Raw genomic sequence first — 20,042 nt, forward strand, 5'->3', positions numbered from 1 at the left:
TACAATTGATGTGTAAGTATTACAAATTAACCTGAGTACCCAAAGTTTCAAATTTCAATATTTCTTTATGATAACTATGAAGCCATGTCAAATCTGAAGAAAACGTAATAGTTCTCCTTTCAACAAGGACTCAAATTGTACAAAATGGTGTTTTATTTTTGAATTTTATCCAAACGATAATTTTGTTAGTAACACCAATAAATATAGTGCAATGTTAGTTATAATATGTGAAAAATGTTTCCTTATGCAGCGCTGACATTAGCACTGGATTTGTTTGTAAGAACTCGGAACAGACAAGCGGCCAATGTCAGGACTATGCTATTCGTTTTCAATGCCCAGACAGTTTCTGCACTGACACAAGTGAGTTTTTTTTTGGACCAATTTCATATTTTAATTGAACAAGAAAGGAGTACAATTTTTATCATCCTATAATTGCAAGTCAACTGTCTTTTTATTTGCCTTTTGCTTTCTGCATATTTACATTCCAAAAGTTCCACATTAGTATTTCAAGTAATTAATTTATGTGCCTTCAAACACTCTGTAATGTAATTATGTAATTATAATTGTTAATATGATGTTCGAAAAAATAATTTCCCCTGGAATATTCGATAAAAGGTTCAAATTGCTGGACACGTTGGTTTGATCGAGATGACCCCTCTGGAAATGGAGACTCAGAGATGCTTGCAGACCTTCGCAGAGAACACCCTGGTCAAATCTGTGACAGTCCACTTCATATTCAAGTCAATACAACGTCTGGGGACAGTATGGAGTCAACAGGGGACAAAATTGATGTGTAGGTACTTTATACATTTTGATTAGAATGTCAAATGAATGACATTAAAAAAGATATGTTATGAATATTCGCAGAAATTCACCACTTTTCTTTTTCTTTGTTCAAAAGGAAAAGTAGAAAAGTGAAAGGAAAGTGAAGTACTGTAGTCGCTCGCAGTTTCGCGGTTCATCTTTCGCGGATTCACGACTTAACTGTATATAAAATATACTGTATCCCGGATTTGGATCTGTAAGAGATGTCACAGGAATGGGACGACGATATGGTTCGATCGGTACAAATTTGCAACAAAATCAACGACGTCATGACTGCCTACAAGCTACTCTTCGACTGGAAAAAGAAGCAGCGGAAGCAACTACCGATCACAATGTTCGGCAGCCCCGCAAAAAAGAGTCCGTTCCTGCTACTACTACTACGGATACACCTTCGGAGACCGTGGAAGAGGAGCCCCAAGAAATGGCACCACCCTCTGGAGAGACGTAAAATCAATCATCGGCTGTAGGCAGTAAAAGTCATCATCACCTTCCTCGTCATCATTTTACTGCGCGTAAATATGGTATCACTACTTCGCGAAAATTCAGTTCTGGCGGCAGACCTTGGAACCGATCTACCGCGATAAACGAGGGACCGCTGTACTTGCTGTTTTCAAATATTATGTCCTAGGGCTTTGGATTAACGAGAAAACAAGAAGTAAACTTTGGGCAAGAGTTGGTGTCACAGAACTGAAACTTTATATATATATATATATATATATAATTGAAGAAGAAAAGTTTAACCACTAGAACAAATCTTGCTTATATGTTGAACCTAAAAGGATTATTTATTTTTGCAGAGTGGATACCATCAATGGGTTTACGTGTGAAAATGCAGCTCAGGAAAGTGGCATCTGTAAAGATTACATCGTTCGTTTTCAGTGCCCTGACAGTTTCTGTATTGACACAGGTGAGACATTGTCTACTTTTATTTCACAAAGGTGAATACATACTGGTATAAAGCTAAGCTAGAGATAGATAGCACTTTATTATCCACTGAACAGTGAATGTTAGTAGATTAGTAGGTTAGTAGAAGTAGATAGAGTAGTGTTAGTAGTATTGGTAGATTAGTAGGTAATTATTGTTGCTGTGTATGGTGTGGTTGATTACAATCGCAATTATTATTTATTATTGTATTTTAGTTATACCATTGTATATATTTATATATATATATATGTATGTACACTAAGTACTAAATACTCCATTATCTCTATGGTATGTCTCTTCTCTTCTTTGTATCTCTCTTATAGGATCAACATGCTGGACACCATGGTTTAATAGAGATGATCCTTCAGGAACTGGAGACTGGGAGACCCTTGAAGAACTACGTGAAGAAAACCCTGGATTGATATGCGACAGACCACTTGATATTGACGTCCAAACTGCATCTGGGGATGTTCTGTCATCAACTGGGGACGTGATTACCTTGTAAGCTTTGTTTAACCACTAATTTCGAGATCGTTCTGTAGCCATTCAGAGAGCCATTTCCTCATTCGTTAGTTTTCTTTCAGTATGCTAAGTTGCTTAGTTACTGTTTGCATAAAATGTGTTCTCAAAGAAAAAATGATCCTGTGTCATTGTTAGAGTGGACACCAGCACTGGATTCATTTGCAAGAACTCAGACCAAACATGTGGCAAGTGTGAGGATTATCGTGTTCGTTTCCAGTGCCCTGACAAGTTTTGTTCAACAAGTGGGTTTGTTTCATTTAAAGTTAATCAACAATATTTACAGTACAAAGATGTTGGCTTTTTAGCAATGTCAAGCACGAATTATGATAAGGTGTAAGAAACCAGTTCTTAAAAAAGTGACTTATTTGTGCTGAAAACTCAAATTGTAACGTCCTCCCTTCCTGGATCACAGGTCCAAAGTGCTGGACACCCTGGTTTGACCGAGATAACCCCTCTGGAACTGGAGATTGGGAGACCCTCAAGGACTTATACTGTGAAAACCCTGGAAAGATCTGCAGTAGTCCACTCCAAATTGATGTTCAAACCACATTTGGAGGAAGTGTAGATTCAACAGGGGATGTTATTGCTGTGTAGGTGTTACTATACACAGTAGTGTGGCAAAATGTTTTGGTTTTAATATAATGATGTCCTAATATTATTGTTTTCTTGTGCAGAGCTGACACAGCATCTGGATTTATCTGTAAGAACTCAGATCAGAAGTGTGGCAAGTGCAAAGATTATCGCGTTCGTTTCGAGTGCTCTGGCAACTTCTGCACCGAAAGAGGTTTGAAACAAAGCTCTGCTGTCGTTTGTGCCACTACTCTGCTTCTTTTTTACATAGCCTAACATGTTTGGAGCACTGACCCTGTTTCTCCTCTCATGCCAGTATGCTGGACAAACTGGTTTGATCGAGATGACTCGAGTGGAACTGGCGACTGGGAGTTATTGGAAGACCTGCAGACAGATTATCCAAAAAAGATCTGTGAAACACCTCTCTTCATAGACGTTATGACAACTGACACAAACACCCGATTCTGTGCTACTGGCCAAATATCCTACGTGTAAGTTTCCCTCTGTAGTCTATAGACATTAAAATTTTATTTATTTTATTTTGTTAGGCTACGTTACTCAAATTTATGGCAATGACGGGTAATATTTTAGTGAGCTCCTAATTTTGAGCTCCTGCATTAAACTGATGAATAAATTACAAAATGTTGAATAATTATTAAAAAAAAACATAAAGAAATGTCCTTTTACTGCAATGTGGTATTTGTTGCATATTTTACATATTTTATATTGAATTTCTTCTTCCTTTTGTTCAGATTCAGTCCAACTCTGGGTTTTGTATGTCGGAACGATGACCAGATCGGAGATCGGTGCCATGACTACAAAGTTCGATTTGGATGTGCCTGTGACTGCAATGGTACCATTTTATAAAAATCCACAATGACCTTGAAAACTCATATTCTTATTTTCATTCATTTCATTCATTAAAATAAATCAATTCACAAACACAACTAGGAAAATCCACAAACATTTTAAAATGCAAAATCTAGATCAACATAAAAAATTTAATAAATGTGATGTCAAATATTGAAACCTTTTTACCTGAAGTCCCAACTAAGGTTTATTTTACATCTGCTTAACTTTCACTGATCTTGCTCTCATGAGATCAAAGTATGATCATAATTATCCCAAATAGTTTCTGCTAACTTGCACTTTTTGTTGCTCTAAATGCTACTTGCTTGGTGACATAATAAATGTGGTGAAGCATCATTGTCTTGTCATCTCATTTTATCTTATTCCTCCAACATTATTCCAACATTTATCCATTATTCCAACATACCATCCAGTGTCAGTTCAAGAATATATATTTAAAAGAGACGAGAAGAAGACCAAGATGAGGGGAGGAGGAGGGAGGAGTCTAAAAGGTGTTTATGATTCCCATGGCTGGTATCCACACATTTATATATCAAAAAAGGCAGATTGTATTGGTTTTTTAAATAGCAAAAGACAACAAAAACCAATGTTTTACATTCTATAACTACTTATTCCATGGATACAATATTATGGTTATCTTTTGTCATTCTTGTTAACTCTTCATTTTTTTCATCCACACTCTGGTGACGGTGCAGCAGCGATAATGGATGCTTAGCCAAACACATGGAATGTCTGTGTTAAAAAGGAAACACTTATTTAAAATGATTATTAGAGTATCAAAGTCAACAGCAACAAATACAACACAGCTAAGTTGGACATTTGGGAATACATTTTAAAATATTCCAAAACTTGTTTTCTCAAAAGAGCTCATAGTGATGATGGATAAAACATCCTTATGATCCCTTATTTCAGGTCTTTTTTGGCCAGCCAGTCCTCGTACGCCTTTAGAGCCACTTGGTCTCTTTCTTCTTTTAAGCGATGTTTCTCCTCTTGTGTTTTTGATTTCATGTTTTTGCGCTCTACACCGACATGCTTCTTTTCACACCATTCATGAAAAACAGTTTCATTCCTTATTTTTCTCTCTAACCATTCATTTTCCTGTTTAAGTTTGATGTTGTCCTCCGCTTCCTTCTTTTTCCTCCTCTTCTCTTTGTGGAGAAGATCATGATCATGTTTCCACTTGTCAAATGCTTTTTTGCTCGACTGCATTTTTTCAGATTTCTCATCAAGGCTTTTACGTTTCTGAATGTCTTCTTCATCTTTCTTTTGTCTGTACATCTGTTTGAGTTGCCGGTCCCACTCCTGTTTCCGTCTTTCATATGCCTTTGTAGCAGATTGTCTTCTTTCAGCGACTTGTTTACTGCAGACTTGTTTCTCTTCTCTCATCATTTCCTGCTTTTTTTTGCTCTCTGCTTCAAGACTTTTCTTCTTTTTCTCCCAAGCCTCATATGACAAAACAGCAGCGTCCCGTTTGGCTTGGTTCTCCTGTTTCTTTCTTTCTTCCTCATCTTTCTTTGTTAACATGTTCTCTTTTGATTTCTCATTTTTCTTGGTCAGCCATCTGTGATAATAGACAGCTCTTAGCAAATTGGCTGTTAGTGGCTCCGACTTCTCTAGTGAAACCTGTTGATCCAAAAGAGCAAGAGTTCCCAGATACTTTGATTTCACTTCACTGGACCACGGCTTAGGGGACTTCAGTTGGATTAAAAGGTTTTCATTTGTGTTGATTTGATGGATTTTTGGATAAGCACTTGAAGTCACTGTGCTGGGTGTTTGTTCTGGGTTGTGTGGAAATTCAGAAACCCATTTAACGGAGTGAAAGTCTTTGTTTGAAGAAGCCTGGTGACTGGGTAATTGAGAAGAGGGGGTGGATACAGAGGGAGTGTGAAGTCTCCCAGGAGTTAAAGCTTCTTTCAACAAATTATCTGAAACATTCAATCTTTCATGCTTGGTCTCTTGAAGGGCCTCCTGTTGGTCACTCTCTGTAACTGCGTCTCCTGTGGGCATGCTGTGAAAGTCAGGTTCTGATACATTATTTTTATTATTATTCTTATGTGCACCAGGTGTGAACTCTGATGTCTGTCTTCCAACACTCGAAGACTGAATATCAGATTTTCCAGACTGAAACATTCCAGGGATATTTTCTTCATCCAGAAACGGATTCTTGTCACAACAGGAGTGGCAATTTGCTTCTGAGAAACCAGTGTTTTTCTCATAGTTCTTCAATCCTTCCCTGTCAGCAAACTCAATGTCATCAATAGATATGTATATTGATAGGTTTACTTTATTGATCCCAGAACCTGATGAATCTACGTCTCTGAAATCATGTGGCTGACTTTTTCTTAAAACAGGGAATTCATTTCCAGAATCATTTCCAGCTTCAGAAATGTTAGAACAGGAGTTATGGTCTGTTTTGGGGGGTCTACTAAAAGTGTGACTCTTCGGGCACGTGTCTGTCTTCATGACCTCATCACCTGAGAGGTCACAGGCACTCGTTTTCCCACTGTTATTTTGGGATTTTAGAAGTTCCTCAAAGGAAAATTCTTCATCGTCATCAGAGTGGGAGTATCGGTCAGCGTTCCCTGGACTATATATGTCTGGATTTTTCACAAACAAGTTATTTCTATCAGTTTCCTCTGAACGATGAAAGTCTTTGATCCTGGGTGTCGATCTTCCTGCCTTGAAAATCTCCGCTCGCCTTTTTCTTGTTTTCTGGAGCACGTTCACAAAATCATCATCCACCTCACTGAGATCAGTGCAATAAAGATGGTGGTCTCCTTTTAAGTGACTGTTGATGTTGTTTCTTGTTTTATGGAACGAGACTCTCTCTCTCACGGACTCGTCCTCCCCATCATCACTTGACAGCTCAACGTCACTCACAGTGGACGTTTGTTTTCTACTACTGACTGAATCGCCAGTACATTTGCTGGAACTGTAATGTCTCTCTTGAACATTTGCTGACATATCAGGAAAGAATAGAGGATTTCTTTTAGAGTTACAGCTGAATTTCTTCCCTGTCCTTTTGCCAGCATCGTCGAAATCCCCAAAATCCAGGATTCTGTTTCTAGAGTTTAAAGCTTTTAATAAATCACTTTTCTTTTCAAGTGATTTGGGGAATTCCGTTACAAAAGCATCCGTATCTTTCTCTGAGTGGGAGTGGTATTTGGTGGGAGAACTGCACGTGTCTGTGGGTTTTTTAAATACGTGTTTGTTTCTGCCCTCATCTTCTGGGAGCCCAAAGCCATCCGTACTGATACGAGGGTTACTCTCTTGTACTGCGTCAGTCCTACTTGATTTGTGAAGGTCATTCACAAAACCATCGTCGACGTCATTCTGGTCACTGTAGCAAAGGTCACCTTTTAAGCAGCTGCCGATTGTTTGGCTTTCAGGAGAAGTCGTTTTTTTGGTCTCATCTTTGTTTGAATCATCTAAAATCTCAATTTCATTAGCGGTGGTTTTTCCTGTCGAGGAATCCTCTTCAATTTCACTGAAGTCAGAAGAACAGTGGTAGTGTTCTGCGTCTGTATTACTGGCACTATCAGAGGCAGTGGACACATTATTATTCTTCTTCTTTTGGCTTGTCATTCTGGATCTACTCTACTGACTCCTTCAGCAGCCTTCCTTGTTTTACACACTTCTACTGTTCATATGTCTAACTCCTCTTTTCATCCCATCTTTTTATATATTACTCACTGGACTTTAATGCAGCCTTCTTATAGGCAAAGAGCGCTGATAACTGACTTAGAATGTTTTGAATGCTTCTGTTAGCTGTTAGACTTCAAAGGACTAAAGATTGTTTTTTTTCTCTTGTGAATACTTATGAGAGGGGGTTAAAGAGTAACCGGGGATCAACTACCCAACCGTACGTATGGGTCCCATTCTAATATATTTTGTCCTATCAAGGTGTTCAAATACAATAAGCCTTCAACGCCAACAGAGGAGAGTGACAGAGTGACAGACCTGCTGCTTGAACCTGGATTTCTCTTGTTAAGAACAAATAATAAATCAATCAATAAATATCACTTCTCCCTTTGGTATTCCAGTGCCCATATCACTTTCTTCTTGCTCACATTAATCTTTCATCTTGAGGTTGTAGCTTCAGCAACAAAGCTACAACAAAGTGCTGACTAACAGTATGGCTCAGCTGGATGATACACAACATACAAACTAATTATTGTGTCGTATATCATTGTATATATTTCTTAAACTTCAATAGTCACAAATTAGTACTTTTAAAAGAACTACATCTTCTCCCATTACTAGAAAACAACGTTGTACTTATTTAAGGTGGATATATTGAACTTTGGACAGAATTATGGTGAAATAGTGACAGGGACTTAAAACCCACAGGATGGAGATTGTTGGTTCACCTCCTCGTTTGAAGAAAGGAAGGAAAAAGCCCATTTACTCGTATTTAATTTGTACTTCAACATAATTTGGAAGGTGTACATTAAACACGGGTAGAAATGTGAAAGTCATTGTCTTTTCTATATGTTGTATGTTCTATGTGTCCCAAAATCTGACATTTTCTGTGGCCATGAAAAATGAAAACCGACAAAAATAATTGGAAAATAGTGCCTTTAAAAAATAAAAACCTTTCGTTGAAGCTTTAGTTCATGTGTACACAATGAACTACAAATTCCCAAAAATGTTTTATTTAAAACCATCACACCATAACATCATACTGAATACAAAGCGATATCAACCTCACTGACTAATATTTAAGAACAATAAGAGCTCAAAACGTAACAAATATGATTTCTAAATTGTACTTTTTCACGCAACGGTTCCTGTTTAAAATGTGAAATACAATGTCAAAACAGCACGATGCTCTTACTTTGAAATGCATCTTAAGTCAACTTCCGGATGTACCGCTCACTCGATAAGCTAGCCGAACAGGTAACAAAGCCAAGCGTTAAAATTTGTTTTCTCAAATGTTTTCGGAATAAAGACATTTAATTATGACAAGTATGTCATATTTAACACAACTTTAAATAATCATACTTGAACAAAAGATAACATATCAATACCAGAAAACTTGTTACGTTACAAGGAGACGATGCTAGCAGGTGTGTATGAGGCAATTAATCGGATATTGAAACAAGATGGAGAGCAGACAATATTAAATAAAAACTTCTTACCTGATAAAAACAACAGTTTGGTTTACGCACTTTTAAAATTCACGGCCGCTTTTGTTTAGCACGCCTTGCTTATTGTTTGGTGACATTATCACGTTTTTAATTAGGTTTATTACCACCAGAGGGCATACTATTTCAACAAAAAGAGTGTGACATGCAGTAGATAAGCCGAGCTGTGCTACACTGTACAGACATTTACTAATTTACTAAAGTAAATGGAGAAAATACAACATGTATAAAAATGTGAAAATGGAAAAGACCTAACGCACATTATTTTGGTCATGTACAAAATTCAGATATTTTAGTTTGAAGTCCTTAGACGTAAGGGGACATTTTTGGTAATATACACTATATTCCTGGTAGGATTCATGGTTTATAAATGTTGAGGTGTCCTTGGTAAAGTGAAATCCTGCCCCTTGTGTCAAAGGCTGAACATTTTATGTGTGTTTTATGTAACCTGCACCTGACTCTTTATTTAGCATTTAGTTTCTGGGTCTTTGCTCTTTTTCCAGTAATTCATCATCATTGTGGTGTCAACGGTTGCGACTGCTACAGTTTTTGAGAGGCTACAGTTGCTGAGGGGATGAATGGTGTCTTTAACAAACGTATAGGCTTCAGGAGAGTTGATGGGGGAAACGTTCAGGTGTTTCAGACACATGCCAAGGTAGACATCGACGATGTTAATTGGTTTGACTTCACGAGATACAGTGAGAATGTTTACGGCCACGTCCAAGGACATGACGTAAGCCGTACCCAGTGGATACGGAGGGTACACTGGCTCAGCAACTATTTCTCTTGGCATGTAAAACCTGATGTATGGATTTCTTAAAACAGGTCTGTTTTCTATCACCAAACCTGTCACATAGTTTTGTTTGGCCGTGCTGGGATCCAGTAAATGTTTCACCAAATTCTGGACGTTAAGGAAAATATCACAGTCGACCTTCATCACAAAAGTAGTCTTTTGACAGTTTGCAGCCAGCCACTCCATCATGACCATGGTCTTGATCGTCAGATTGTAGGTGCTGTCTTCAAAATTACTTTGAATCATGTCATGATTCTGCTGGTTCTCAGCTTGGAGTTTCTGCTGTTGCTGCTCAGCATGAGCTCCTGTGGGCAGGCCCATTAGGAACAGGATGTCCACCATCTGACCCAGAACCACCTTCTCTTTTGCCCATGTCTTTCGAATGACATCCCGAGCTGCAACATCTGCAGGTGCAACTACAACCATCAGAAGCAGGAAAGGATCCCGACTCTTACACACAGGCGTGTCATCCATGATGAATTTGTAATTTCGTGGATAGGCCACATGGTATGGCCCAGGGTCGTCCCACTGTGGCTGTCCCAGTTCTAGTGTTTCAGGATTTCTGCTTTCAGAGATGAGGTAGATGAGGAAGGTCGTCATTCCCAAGAAGACAACACAAATGTGCTTCTTGTGTATCCTCCTTCTAATCGCCATTAGAACTAAAACAAATAGAAAGAAATGCTATTAAATGATAGACTTTTTTCTTTTTAAAACTCCAATTAAACCTAAATGTGAAATGAATTAAGGAGCAACTATTTGATAATCTAACAACTTCAAGGCATTGTGTCTTCATGTTCCCAAAGGGAAATTATTGTTTTGGTATTTTTCAACATTTTTGTGAATTTCATGGGAATCTTCTGTTTTTACAGCTGAATGCTGTTAAACGACCGGGGATGAGGATGGACCGCACCCTCGACAGGTCGCCAGCCCAGTGTAGAGCCACATATGGAGGCAGGCAGGTATTCACTCTCATCCACCACACCGTATTGTTGCTTGATTTGAGGTTTGAAGTAAACTGTAAAAAAAATTCAGGCACTCACCAGAAAAACATACAAACTCCACATAGACAGAGCGTCTTCTTTAGTGAAGAAACGAAATGTCAGTGTCAAAGGTCACAATGAAAATCAAAGAAAACCTTCACTGCAGTTTGCAGTAGTAACAGAACCACGTTTGGTTCTGATGTGTTTCAGTTAACCAACTAATACGACAATGTTTTTAATATGAATCTCAACAAATCAACAATCTCTTGGTTTTGGTGAGAGGAGGAACTGGTGAAGTCGGTGCAGTAAGGACTCGACTTGTCTGACTGGATGGTGCCTGCCTCCGCCTTCTCCTCATATAGTATTGACAATACCAAAGCACCCACGGTAACGATTGGAACGTTGTGTGAACCTGTTGTATTTGCCCATACTAGTAGCTAAGTAATTATTGACAGAGTAATTACAGTATAGAAAATGAAATGACATAATTGAGAGATCCGCATTCCTGTTTTTCTGTCTGTCAAACATTAATGGAGTCCATAAATAGTCGTAAAAGTGCCGTGTTTCTCCTCACTGATTCTAAGGTTATCGATCTGTTTTGATGCAGGGAAATTTGACACAAATAACTTTTTATATTGTAAATAACATCCTAGGTATAATGTGAATATGGAAAACACATTTATTATAACACAGTCAGAATCATTTATTTTTTGAATGCTTGATTTGGTTTTGGATTGGTATGTAGGTTAGGTTAGATTAGATTAATTAATTAATATTAATTAATTAATATTAGATTAATTAGATTAGATTAGGATCAATAGAGGTGACAAATTAAATGTTACATATCATAAACGTGTGTGACTAATAAAGACGTGTATATAAATATACTTTTGGAAAGACAGGTTGAATGTTTCATTTGTTTTTCCCGTTCCTCCCACTTACCTGTGGCTTTCCTCGGTTTTTCTCTCATCTGTCTCATTGGATCTGCAGATAAACTCCAAAGATTTGTGACCACACCTGTAGAATTAGGTCATTCAGCAATTTTATTTATTTTTGCCAACAAATGTCACAAAAGCATTTATTTGAACTTACTGAAGACGACAGTGGCTCAACAACAGTGGAACGGGATCCAGTGATTGAGGTCTGAGCCTCTGGTCACTCAGATTAAACTACGGTTATAATGTGTTTGACAAACAGACTCTGAGGCGGGGCTTAATGAAATATAAACAGCAGGTTTACACGCGTTCAATAATCACCATCAAGACTCAAAAGAATGACTCAACTTTCTACACATACTCTACTATATTAGAAATAAAAACAGACTTACAGCAACTTGTTATTTGTAATGAGAAAAAAAACTTTTTGCTAACTTTTTATACCTGTGAAATCCAATGTTTGAAAACAGTGTGGTAAGAAAAAAACCCCAACAAAACAAAACCCCAAAAACAACAAGAACCTTTCTTCAACCTTTATCTTATGAAAACAATGTTTTGATGAAATGTTTTTCCAGTTGATTAAATTTACTGCAAACATTATGACTACTTCACAACAGTGATAGAAATATGTCTCAGGCTGTTTTCATCAACAGCCTGTTGTATACTTTTGATGATGATGATGATGATGATTTTGATGACGATTCTCTGTCATCCAGGTCATCATCATAAAAATTTTAAAACCAGTTTTAAAACTCACCTCAGGTGAACTAAAATTTAAAAGCAGTTTTAAAACTCACCTCAGGTGAACTGAAAATGTTTGTCCTCCTCATCCAAGAGGCTTCATTAGTTCTACTGTCCTGGTAGGGAGTTTCAGGGATTTACTGTACCAAACCACTACTAAAGGGGGCGGGGGTGGGGGGGTCGAATACAGTGGCCAAGATCAAAACAATATGACTGTTAAATAGTAAAACAGATAAGACATCTTAGAGTTTGCACTGAAATAAAAATGATAACCCTCATTAAACCTTTATGGTCACAAATCATAAACTCTAATCATAAACCTTTATGGTCACAAATCATAAACAAAGTCCTAGTATAAAAGTCCAGGTCCACGTTATCTTAGCTGTGGAAGCAAAAAGACATGTTTTTAGAACAGTAATATTTTTATTTTGATTGCAGCAAAATGAAATCAGAGTCACGTGAGCGGGACTTACAGTTATATAGGCGATGCCACTCTCCGACCCCACTGTTCCATAGTGCGCTGTGCTGAAATCCAAACTTTGCTAGAATGGTGAAAATTTAAAGGGGCAGTTCAGACTTTGAGCCATGGTTGTACAGGTCCGTATATCAGATATATTTACTCAGTGCTGGGAGGTGTGCTCTGAGAAAACTAAAAGTCTTTTAAAGAAACATATCGTGACATCACAATAAAGTTTGTAGAAAAGTACGGTATTGGCCAGACAGACAGAAAAGTGAAAGGGTACATGTAAGCCACTTTCAAACGACTGATTTCATTGAAAATAAATACAAAATAATCCAAGAAAATACTGTTTAATCTGGTGACACTATTTATTTACAATACAATAAGCAAAAGACTTGGTAAATGTCCATTAGTTTTTGGTGTTGCTTCTTAACAAGTCAACCAACTCCAGAGGTGGATGAGTCTCCTCTTCTGTTGGCCGTCAACACCATCAACATCAGTTACATTTGGTCTGTTTAGCTGCTTGATTACAGTTTTTGGCGGCATTCTTAATTATTTGAATTATTTGAAATTTCGTTGGTTGCGTCTTGTCAAGGACTCGCTTAAAAATCCACTTCATTGACTCAGCAATAAAAAACAACAGTAACAGATCTACTTTTGAACCCATCAGGCAGAAACAGTTCAAAACTGATGCCCACGTTCAAATATCTGTTCATTGGATTAACAGCCACAGCTGAATGATTGGAGTGTTGAAGTAAAACATTGCACATTTTAATATACATTATAATAATATGTAATAGAAATAATATTTCTATTATTATATATTTATTAACTCAGAACATGTTGAGAAATTTAAACAAAAAAAGACAAACAGAAAGAGAAATGACCCCCGCAGAAATAAGAAAACCCACAGTCTCCAAAGAAACAGAATATATGCCCATTGTGACAGGTCTGATGTTGGATGTATAGTTGAGTTCAGCCACCAGGGAGCAGCACCGCATAGCAAATAATAGTCTAGTCTACATCAGAGGCATCGTTGTCAGATAGGGGACAGTTGCTGCCCTTTACCCGGGTGTAGTGGACGTGACGGTTGCCCTTGGATGTGGTTGTTCCACAGGAGCAGAGTTGACCGGCAAACAGGTTTTCAATGTCCTCCAACTGCAGACCCTGGGTCTCAGGGAGGCAGCCCAGGACAAAGATGAGACCCAGAACCACCAGGCCGGAGTAGAGGAAGAAGGCCCCTGACAGAAACAAGTCACATGGTCACTCATACTGTTAACATCTGCGCTGGGTTAATGTACTTTAAACAACCAGGGTTGTTGTCGCCCTCTAGCGGCGATGAAAAGGCAATGCAGCAGGCCAGTTTTAGATCATTTTTAAACTGTTTACCGTCAGCCTTAACGTTAAAGAGAAAACATTATGTGACACAGAGTTCGTTAAATTGTGCCTCTATAAACACACACACGTATAAATCACACTGTAGCATGTTGATTTGATCAAATTACAGACCAAAGATCAAGTTGAAAAAAACCCCAAAAGAATTCTCGCGTTGATGCGTGTATCGCTTTAGGCAAACCTAGGTGGTGGATACAGCTGCTGTTTGTCCACCCCTGAAGGCGGAGAATGGTTCATCAGGAAGTGAAACTGATGATGAGTTTTATTTCACTCCATGTAGAGTTAGTCCAACACTGCTGTATGCTTCAGATATGAAACCAATGGTTCGTTTTCTCCCCACGGTCTTTACCAAGGCTTCCCGACCATGAGGGGTTTTTTTATCCAGCAGATGTCGCTGTTACGTGTGGAAACACTTGTGGAAACACTTAGTGTGTTTTCCAGTACACTACATTAGTATGACATATACAACACGTATACTCCTACCATAATAGGTGAGAAACTGGGCAATATGAAGGAAGGTGAGAGAAACCAAGACGTTGCTGATCCAGTTGACCCCGGCTGAGCAGGCGTTGCCGGTGCTGCGGGCCCACAGAGGGTAGATCTCTGAATTCACAGTCCAGGGCATTGAACCCATGCCTAACAGAGAAGCACAGATAAAAAGGCCCAACTCTGAGGATAACATGGACTGAATGTGTCAATCACTTCATTCTTGTTGACTCACATTTGTTAGCAGCATAATTTACTTGATTTACTCTAAAGTGCAAGTGGAGGCCAAACAGTAAAGTGGTGTCTGACCTGGAGCGAAGAACGCAAGGTAGAGGATGAGGCCCATCAGGACAACACCAGAGTAGGATGTGGGACAGAAGTTGTAGGCCCAGTTTGGACTGTTGCTTACCTCAGACATATTTGAACATCTTCAATCAAAAGAGACAAAAGAGAGAGAGAAAATCAAGGGTGAATTATGGTCAATCGTCTTCTGTACGGAGGACTGGTCATCCAGTACTGCAGACAGATACGTAGAGCAGGTTGTTGGATTAAGGCTCAGTAACCAAATCCAGAAAAATCACCTCCCCCATGATGCATGATCTATGGACACCGGATTGACAGGAACACAGGAGGAGTCGTACACTTGAGTTCCGTTTTCACGAAAGCAAAAACCACAGGTTGGATCCAACATGCAGGCCTCACAGAACCTGGAGGTCAGAGGTCACCGTGAATCCGTGTTTTCCGGGAAAAAAGGAGAAAACAGACGTCCCGACTTTGATCGGATTAAAACAACTTAAGAACAACGTGACAACAGTGTTTTCTTAAACAACGTTTTCTAAGAGTTCTTACTGTCACAACATTTATATTTGGTTGATTGTGATGCGTCTGGGCTGCACCAGTGAATTATTCATCCTATGACAGTCACTGATGATTTCCTACCTGTACTGTGTGCAGGTGGAGTTGTCAGGATCACCTGGGTGGAGGGTGATAGGTGGAGAGTTTTGGGCAGACAGCAAGAATCCAACTGCCAACAAGGTGAGACTCAAACCAGTTCCTGCAATACGGCAAACGTAACAGTGTCAAGACTGGGTTCATGTTTGATCACATGACACCGAGAGGTCACTGTGATACTGTAATAGTACAAACCCAGGAGACTCCCCAGTGTCAACTTTCTGCGGCCGACTTTGTCTACAAGCCAGACTCCAACCAGCGAGAACACAAAGTTAGTGGCAGACGTTACGGTGGTTAACCAAATGGCCTGTTTATCGTCCCGCACTCCTGCCATCTGCAGAATGGTGGCGCTGTAGTACCTGCACAGAAGACGTGAGGGTCCAATTAACATCAAGATAATAAAGGGTCTGGGCCGCTTGTCTCTCTCTGTAACAGGGCTGTCAAACGGTTCATGGGCCACAGTCGACCTAATTAGACGTCAAGTGACCAGTACAATCACAACATAATTAACTGAAAATAAAAACAAAAGTCCCCTTTGTTTCCATGCAAAGAACTACAAGTATATTAGATATTTATTATTATTTAATGAAATATAATTTTACAAAAATATATCCTGAACATGATGTTTGTGTAATTTTTATTTTCAAAATTCATCAAGTGGGCCGGATTGAACACCCTAACGGGCCGGTTTTGGGCCACGGGCCGTATGTTAATTAAAAACCTAGCACCACACTGTGAAATCAGCGAACACTCAATACACAGTTTAATAAAACACAATCTTTTGGCCATTATTACTGGAACTTAATAGAACAAAACAAAAACAAATCTGAAAATTATTCTGTTTTGGTTCATGATTTCTGTTTTTGCAAAGGAAAACAATTAGAAGAGAAACAGAGCAGATGACCTACATGACCTACATGACCTACATGACCTACATGACAGTGTTTATACCCGACAGCTGCTGAAACATCTGGAGACCACAGCCCACAATCAGAGCCCGGCGTGTCGGACCGTGGTTGAGGATCTGCAGGAAGACGATGCCTCCTACGAACACGCACAAATATTTAGATATTTTTTCTCTCTGCTTGTGTGTCTTTGTAATTGTAGGTCCTTTTCTTTACGTGCTTCATAGATGTTTTTGTCTTCACAGACACATCTTTACCTGCGCCTGCGTCCTTCCCTTCCTCCTCGATGCTGGTCTTGATGGTGTCATACTCATCGTCAACGTTCTGGCCACCTCGGATCTGGCTGAGAACTTGCTGAGCCTCCTGGCTGCGGCCTTTTTGGAGAAGCCAGCGGGGGCTTTCGGGCAGGAATAAAAAGCCAACGAACTGCAGCACCGCAGGAAGACAGGAGAGGCCCAGCATGTACCTGAAGTAAGGAAAACACGTCTTTACACTTTTTAAGTCCCTGTTCAGGCTCTGATCTCATTTAGAATTATAACTGAAACGCAGCCCCTGCCTTGACTGGTTGGTTTATTAGTAGAAACTAAATCAATCAATCAATAAATAACATTAACATGATCTTGAACACAAGTGGAGTTTTCCCATCCCTTTCTGGACTGCAGCATTAATGCACACCGCCCCCGTGTGTCCAGTACTTAAAACAAAAGTAAATATTTGGCTGAATTTAATTATTTTGTACACTCTGAAAGCAGCAACATTTATACAGATTGAATAAATAGGCAGGTTAATGTCTTTGGAACCATAACAAAGGTAGCCACCTCCATCCTCCGGGGCTTAGGTAACTGAAGGCACCGTCCACCACACTGGAAATGAACTGACCACCAGTGATGAAGAGGGAGTTCACAGTGACAAGTTGACCTCTCTGCTGAGGAGGGGAAACTTCAGCAATGTAGACAGGAACAGTCATGGAGGCTAAGCCTGAGAGGAGGGAGAATATGAAAATATAAATATATTAAATTAGTCTACATAGCAGTGCCTTAAAGGTCAAAACACAAGACATAGTTCATACATATTTAAGATATTGCAGGATTATGAGGCTAGATTTAATAAAAGGGAAAAAGTGCAAAATTTGTAGGAAACAAAAATGAACAAAACAACACAATTAAGTTTCTACTGTAACTGCAGTAAATAGGGTTTGTAGTTTGTGCCATAAGCTCCAAATGTTTGGGTACCAAACCTGTACCGCCTTGAAAACACTCACCTATCCCGAGGCCAACTGTGACTCTGCCCACAAGAAGAACCACCTTGTCTGGGGCTGAACCCATGATGATGCCACCCACCGTGAAGATGAAACTGGACATGAGAATGCAAATCCTGCGGCCCAGCCAGTCATTTAGGTAGCCTCCACTTAGGGCAGAGACGGCAGCCGCTCCAACTGTGCTGGAGACCAGCAGCTCCTGCCAGAGAGCGTTTAGGTTCATCTCCTTCTTGAGAAGCAGCATGGCCCCAGACACCACACCAGTGTCGTAGCCAAACAGAAGTCCTCCTATGGCAGAAAAAAAAGCCAAAACGTAGACAAATCCTGTCGTGTGCTGCTGTTGGTCCGTGACATCATCACTGGTGCCGATCTCCCCAGACGGAGGTGCAATGAGACTCCGCTCTCCATCACTGTCCGCTGTTTGCCGGCTGCTGCCAACACAGTGGCTCATGTGTTTTAGGCTGTATTTGTCTTTGCTGGAGGACATAGGACAAACAGAGGACATGCTCACAGAGGCTCAGGGCTAAGTGATTTGGGGAAGTATCTGGTTTCAGCCATTCTGAATATCTGTTACAGATATGTTATTTACAGTAGGATTTTAGTAGCATTGCATCACCAAGTTTGTTACTAGTTTGTTACCAGTTTGTTAAGGTCTGAAACTAGTCCTCGACGCAGTCATTTTAATGTGAAGTTAACGCATATAAAGGTGCAGTTATACAAAACAGAGATTGTAGTAAATGAGAACATTAGTCAGATTTGTTGTTTCAGCAGCTTTTGCTCTGAGAAAAGTATTTAAAACTCAGCAGCGATACCATGTCATGTCATAATAATAATAATTATTATTCAATTAACGTTCCTTAAACGGTGGATTTAAAATGATGGCTGCTTGTTATTAAGCAGCCATCATTTTAAATGGTTACAACAGCTCCTTATAGTTAAGAACCAATGGTTTATAAGTTATAATATATAAATTAGAAAAAATATAATACAAAAAGCTATTGTACAGAGAATATACTAGAACAGCTTCAACAGCAGCAGCAGATTAAACAAGAGTTGGTTCGGAGATGAACTTTCACACTGGTGCTGTTCTAATAACACGTCCAGCTCCAAAGACTCTGTCAAAGTTAATTATAACAAGTGTCTCGGCTTCAACCGTGCGTTGAGGGATTTTTTTTTTTTTTTTTTTTTTTTGTAGGATTTTAAAAACACGTCATAACGAAGAACTCCCGAAACAGCCCACACTTTAGTGACTTTAAAATGTCTCTCGGTCTATTTGTTTACCTACGAACCCTCTTTCCTGCTTCCCGACGTCGCCATGTTTCTGCAACGTCAAGAGTGACGTAACTTCCGTGTCTAACGATTTTATATAAACAAGTCGCAGAAGTGGTCCTCAAATTGTAACGTAATTCACATAATAAACACGCAGTTCCACCAAGCTTTGTGGACATGGAGGTTTAAATCATTTCCGGTTGAGATGTATCAAAATATTATGTTTTAATACCAGTCTTTTTTCTTTGTTCTCTCGTATCGGACACACGTTAGTTGATGTCGCTGTTATAGTCAATTCCGTTTTTCATATTTATGTTTAAACGTCAGTTTAAAGGTCAGTTTCGACCAACAGATTTGTAAATGACTGAAAAGGTTAAAAAAGAAAATACCATAACGTTTATTATACACAGTCCATACAATGAACACGTGAAGTAAGTGAAATTAGTCACTTACTTCACGTGTTCATTGTATGGAGAATAATGTGGGGAATAACCAGAAACCTACCTGTGAGTAGCCGTCTGGTTCTCAGCCGGCAGCAGCAGTAGCGCTTTCAAAAGACGACACGGGAAGTCAGTCACATGACCAGAATAACTGGTCAGTGTGACTGTCTTTTCACCAAACAAGTCCTCGGGTTGTAGATTCACTGAAATACAAGAAACAGGATCATCTTCACACAAACCTTTTTAAGAAACCGGATCATATTCTTGTCGAGAATAGACGGTTTTTTGTTTCAATAATTCCATTAAAACAATTCTTGCCAGGGTTCGTTTCTTAGAAAAAATAGCCTTCATTACCTGGTTGTTTTTCGAAGTAACTTGAATTGTGTCTATGTCCATAAAAGACTGAAAAAAAGACACACAGAGAGACAGTGAAAGTCCGAGTCTCAAAATAGGTTCTGTCTGACTCACTCCTCACTTTCACAGTGTTATTCTGGAAAAAAATGTTTCCCTTGTGAATCTGATCCTATTGGACACAAGAATTATAAACAGAAAAAAAAGTTAAAATTTAAAT

General features: G+C 39.1%; 4 protein-coding genes across 6 annotated transcripts; 1 reads left to right on the forward strand and 3 right to left on the reverse strand.

Annotated features, from left to right (window-relative positions):
- The first annotated feature begins 6 nt into the window (after positions 1 to 6).
- Positions 7 to 3,906, forward strand: LOC103379670 (mucin-5AC-like). The gene is made up of 10 exons (XM_008311292.3): positions 7 to 12; positions 251 to 360; positions 616 to 793; positions 1,623 to 1,732; positions 2,073 to 2,250; positions 2,407 to 2,513; positions 2,684 to 2,861; positions 2,946 to 3,055; positions 3,158 to 3,332; positions 3,594 to 3,906. The coding sequence occupies exons 3-10, from the start codon at positions 678 to 680 to the stop codon at positions 3,706 to 3,708; spliced, it is 1,089 nt and encodes a 362-aa protein (XP_008309514.1). The 5' UTR covers positions 7 to 12; positions 251 to 360; positions 616 to 677; the 3' UTR covers positions 3,709 to 3,906.
- Positions 3,907 to 4,070: 164 nt separating this feature from the next.
- On the reverse strand, positions 4,071 to 8,315 carry LOC103379675 (microtubule-associated protein 9-like). The gene has a single exon (XM_008311300.3). The coding sequence runs from the start codon at positions 7,294 to 7,296 to the stop codon at positions 4,615 to 4,617; it is 2,682 nt and encodes an 893-aa protein (XP_008309522.1). The 5' UTR covers positions 7,297 to 8,315; the 3' UTR covers positions 4,071 to 4,614.
- Positions 8,316 to 8,356: 41 nt separating this feature from the next.
- Positions 8,357 to 12,249, reverse strand: LOC103379671 (beta-1,3-galactosyltransferase 2-like). Its single transcript, XM_008311293.3, has 3 exons — positions 11,724 to 12,249; positions 11,574 to 11,648; positions 8,357 to 10,310 (listed from the first exon to the last, which is right to left on the reverse strand). Exons 2-3 carry the CDS (start codon positions 11,608 to 11,610, stop codon positions 9,325 to 9,327), a joined length of 1,023 nt encoding a protein of 340 aa, XP_008309515.1. The 5' UTR covers positions 11,611 to 11,648; positions 11,724 to 12,249; the 3' UTR covers positions 8,357 to 9,324.
- An 862-nt stretch (positions 12,250 to 13,111) lies between these two features.
- On the reverse strand, positions 13,112 to 19,844 carry LOC103379672 (proton myo-inositol cotransporter-like). Of its 3 annotated transcripts, XM_025055967.1 has the most exons (12): positions 19,826 to 19,844; positions 19,536 to 19,674; positions 17,766 to 18,238; positions 17,323 to 17,482; positions 16,762 to 16,970; positions 16,535 to 16,643; positions 15,795 to 15,958; positions 15,588 to 15,702; positions 15,230 to 15,355; positions 14,958 to 15,076; positions 14,646 to 14,798; positions 13,112 to 14,008 (listed from the first exon to the last, which is right to left on the reverse strand). In XM_025055967.1, exons 3-12 carry the CDS (start codon positions 18,211 to 18,213, stop codon positions 13,782 to 13,784), a joined length of 1,830 nt encoding a protein of 609 aa, XP_024911735.1. In that variant the 5' UTR covers positions 18,214 to 18,238; positions 19,536 to 19,674; positions 19,826 to 19,844; the 3' UTR covers positions 13,112 to 13,781. The 3 variants fall into 3 exon arrangements, with proteins under 3 accessions (XP_024911735.1, XP_016888583.1, XP_024911734.1); XM_017033094.2 differs by lacking the exons at positions 19,536 to 19,674; positions 19,826 to 19,844 and adding an exon at positions 19,044 to 19,356; XM_025055966.1 differs by lacking the exons at positions 19,536 to 19,674; positions 19,826 to 19,844 and having other exon boundaries at positions 17,766 to 18,980.
- Between the last annotated feature and the right edge of the window lie 198 nt (positions 19,845 to 20,042).

Source organism: Cynoglossus semilaevis, chromosome 6 (genome assembly GCF_000523025.1).
Source record: "Cynoglossus semilaevis isolate Cse_v1.0 chromosome 6, Cse_v1.0, whole genome shotgun sequence".
Lineage (NCBI taxonomy): Eukaryota > Metazoa > Chordata > Actinopteri > Pleuronectiformes > Cynoglossidae > Cynoglossus > Cynoglossus semilaevis.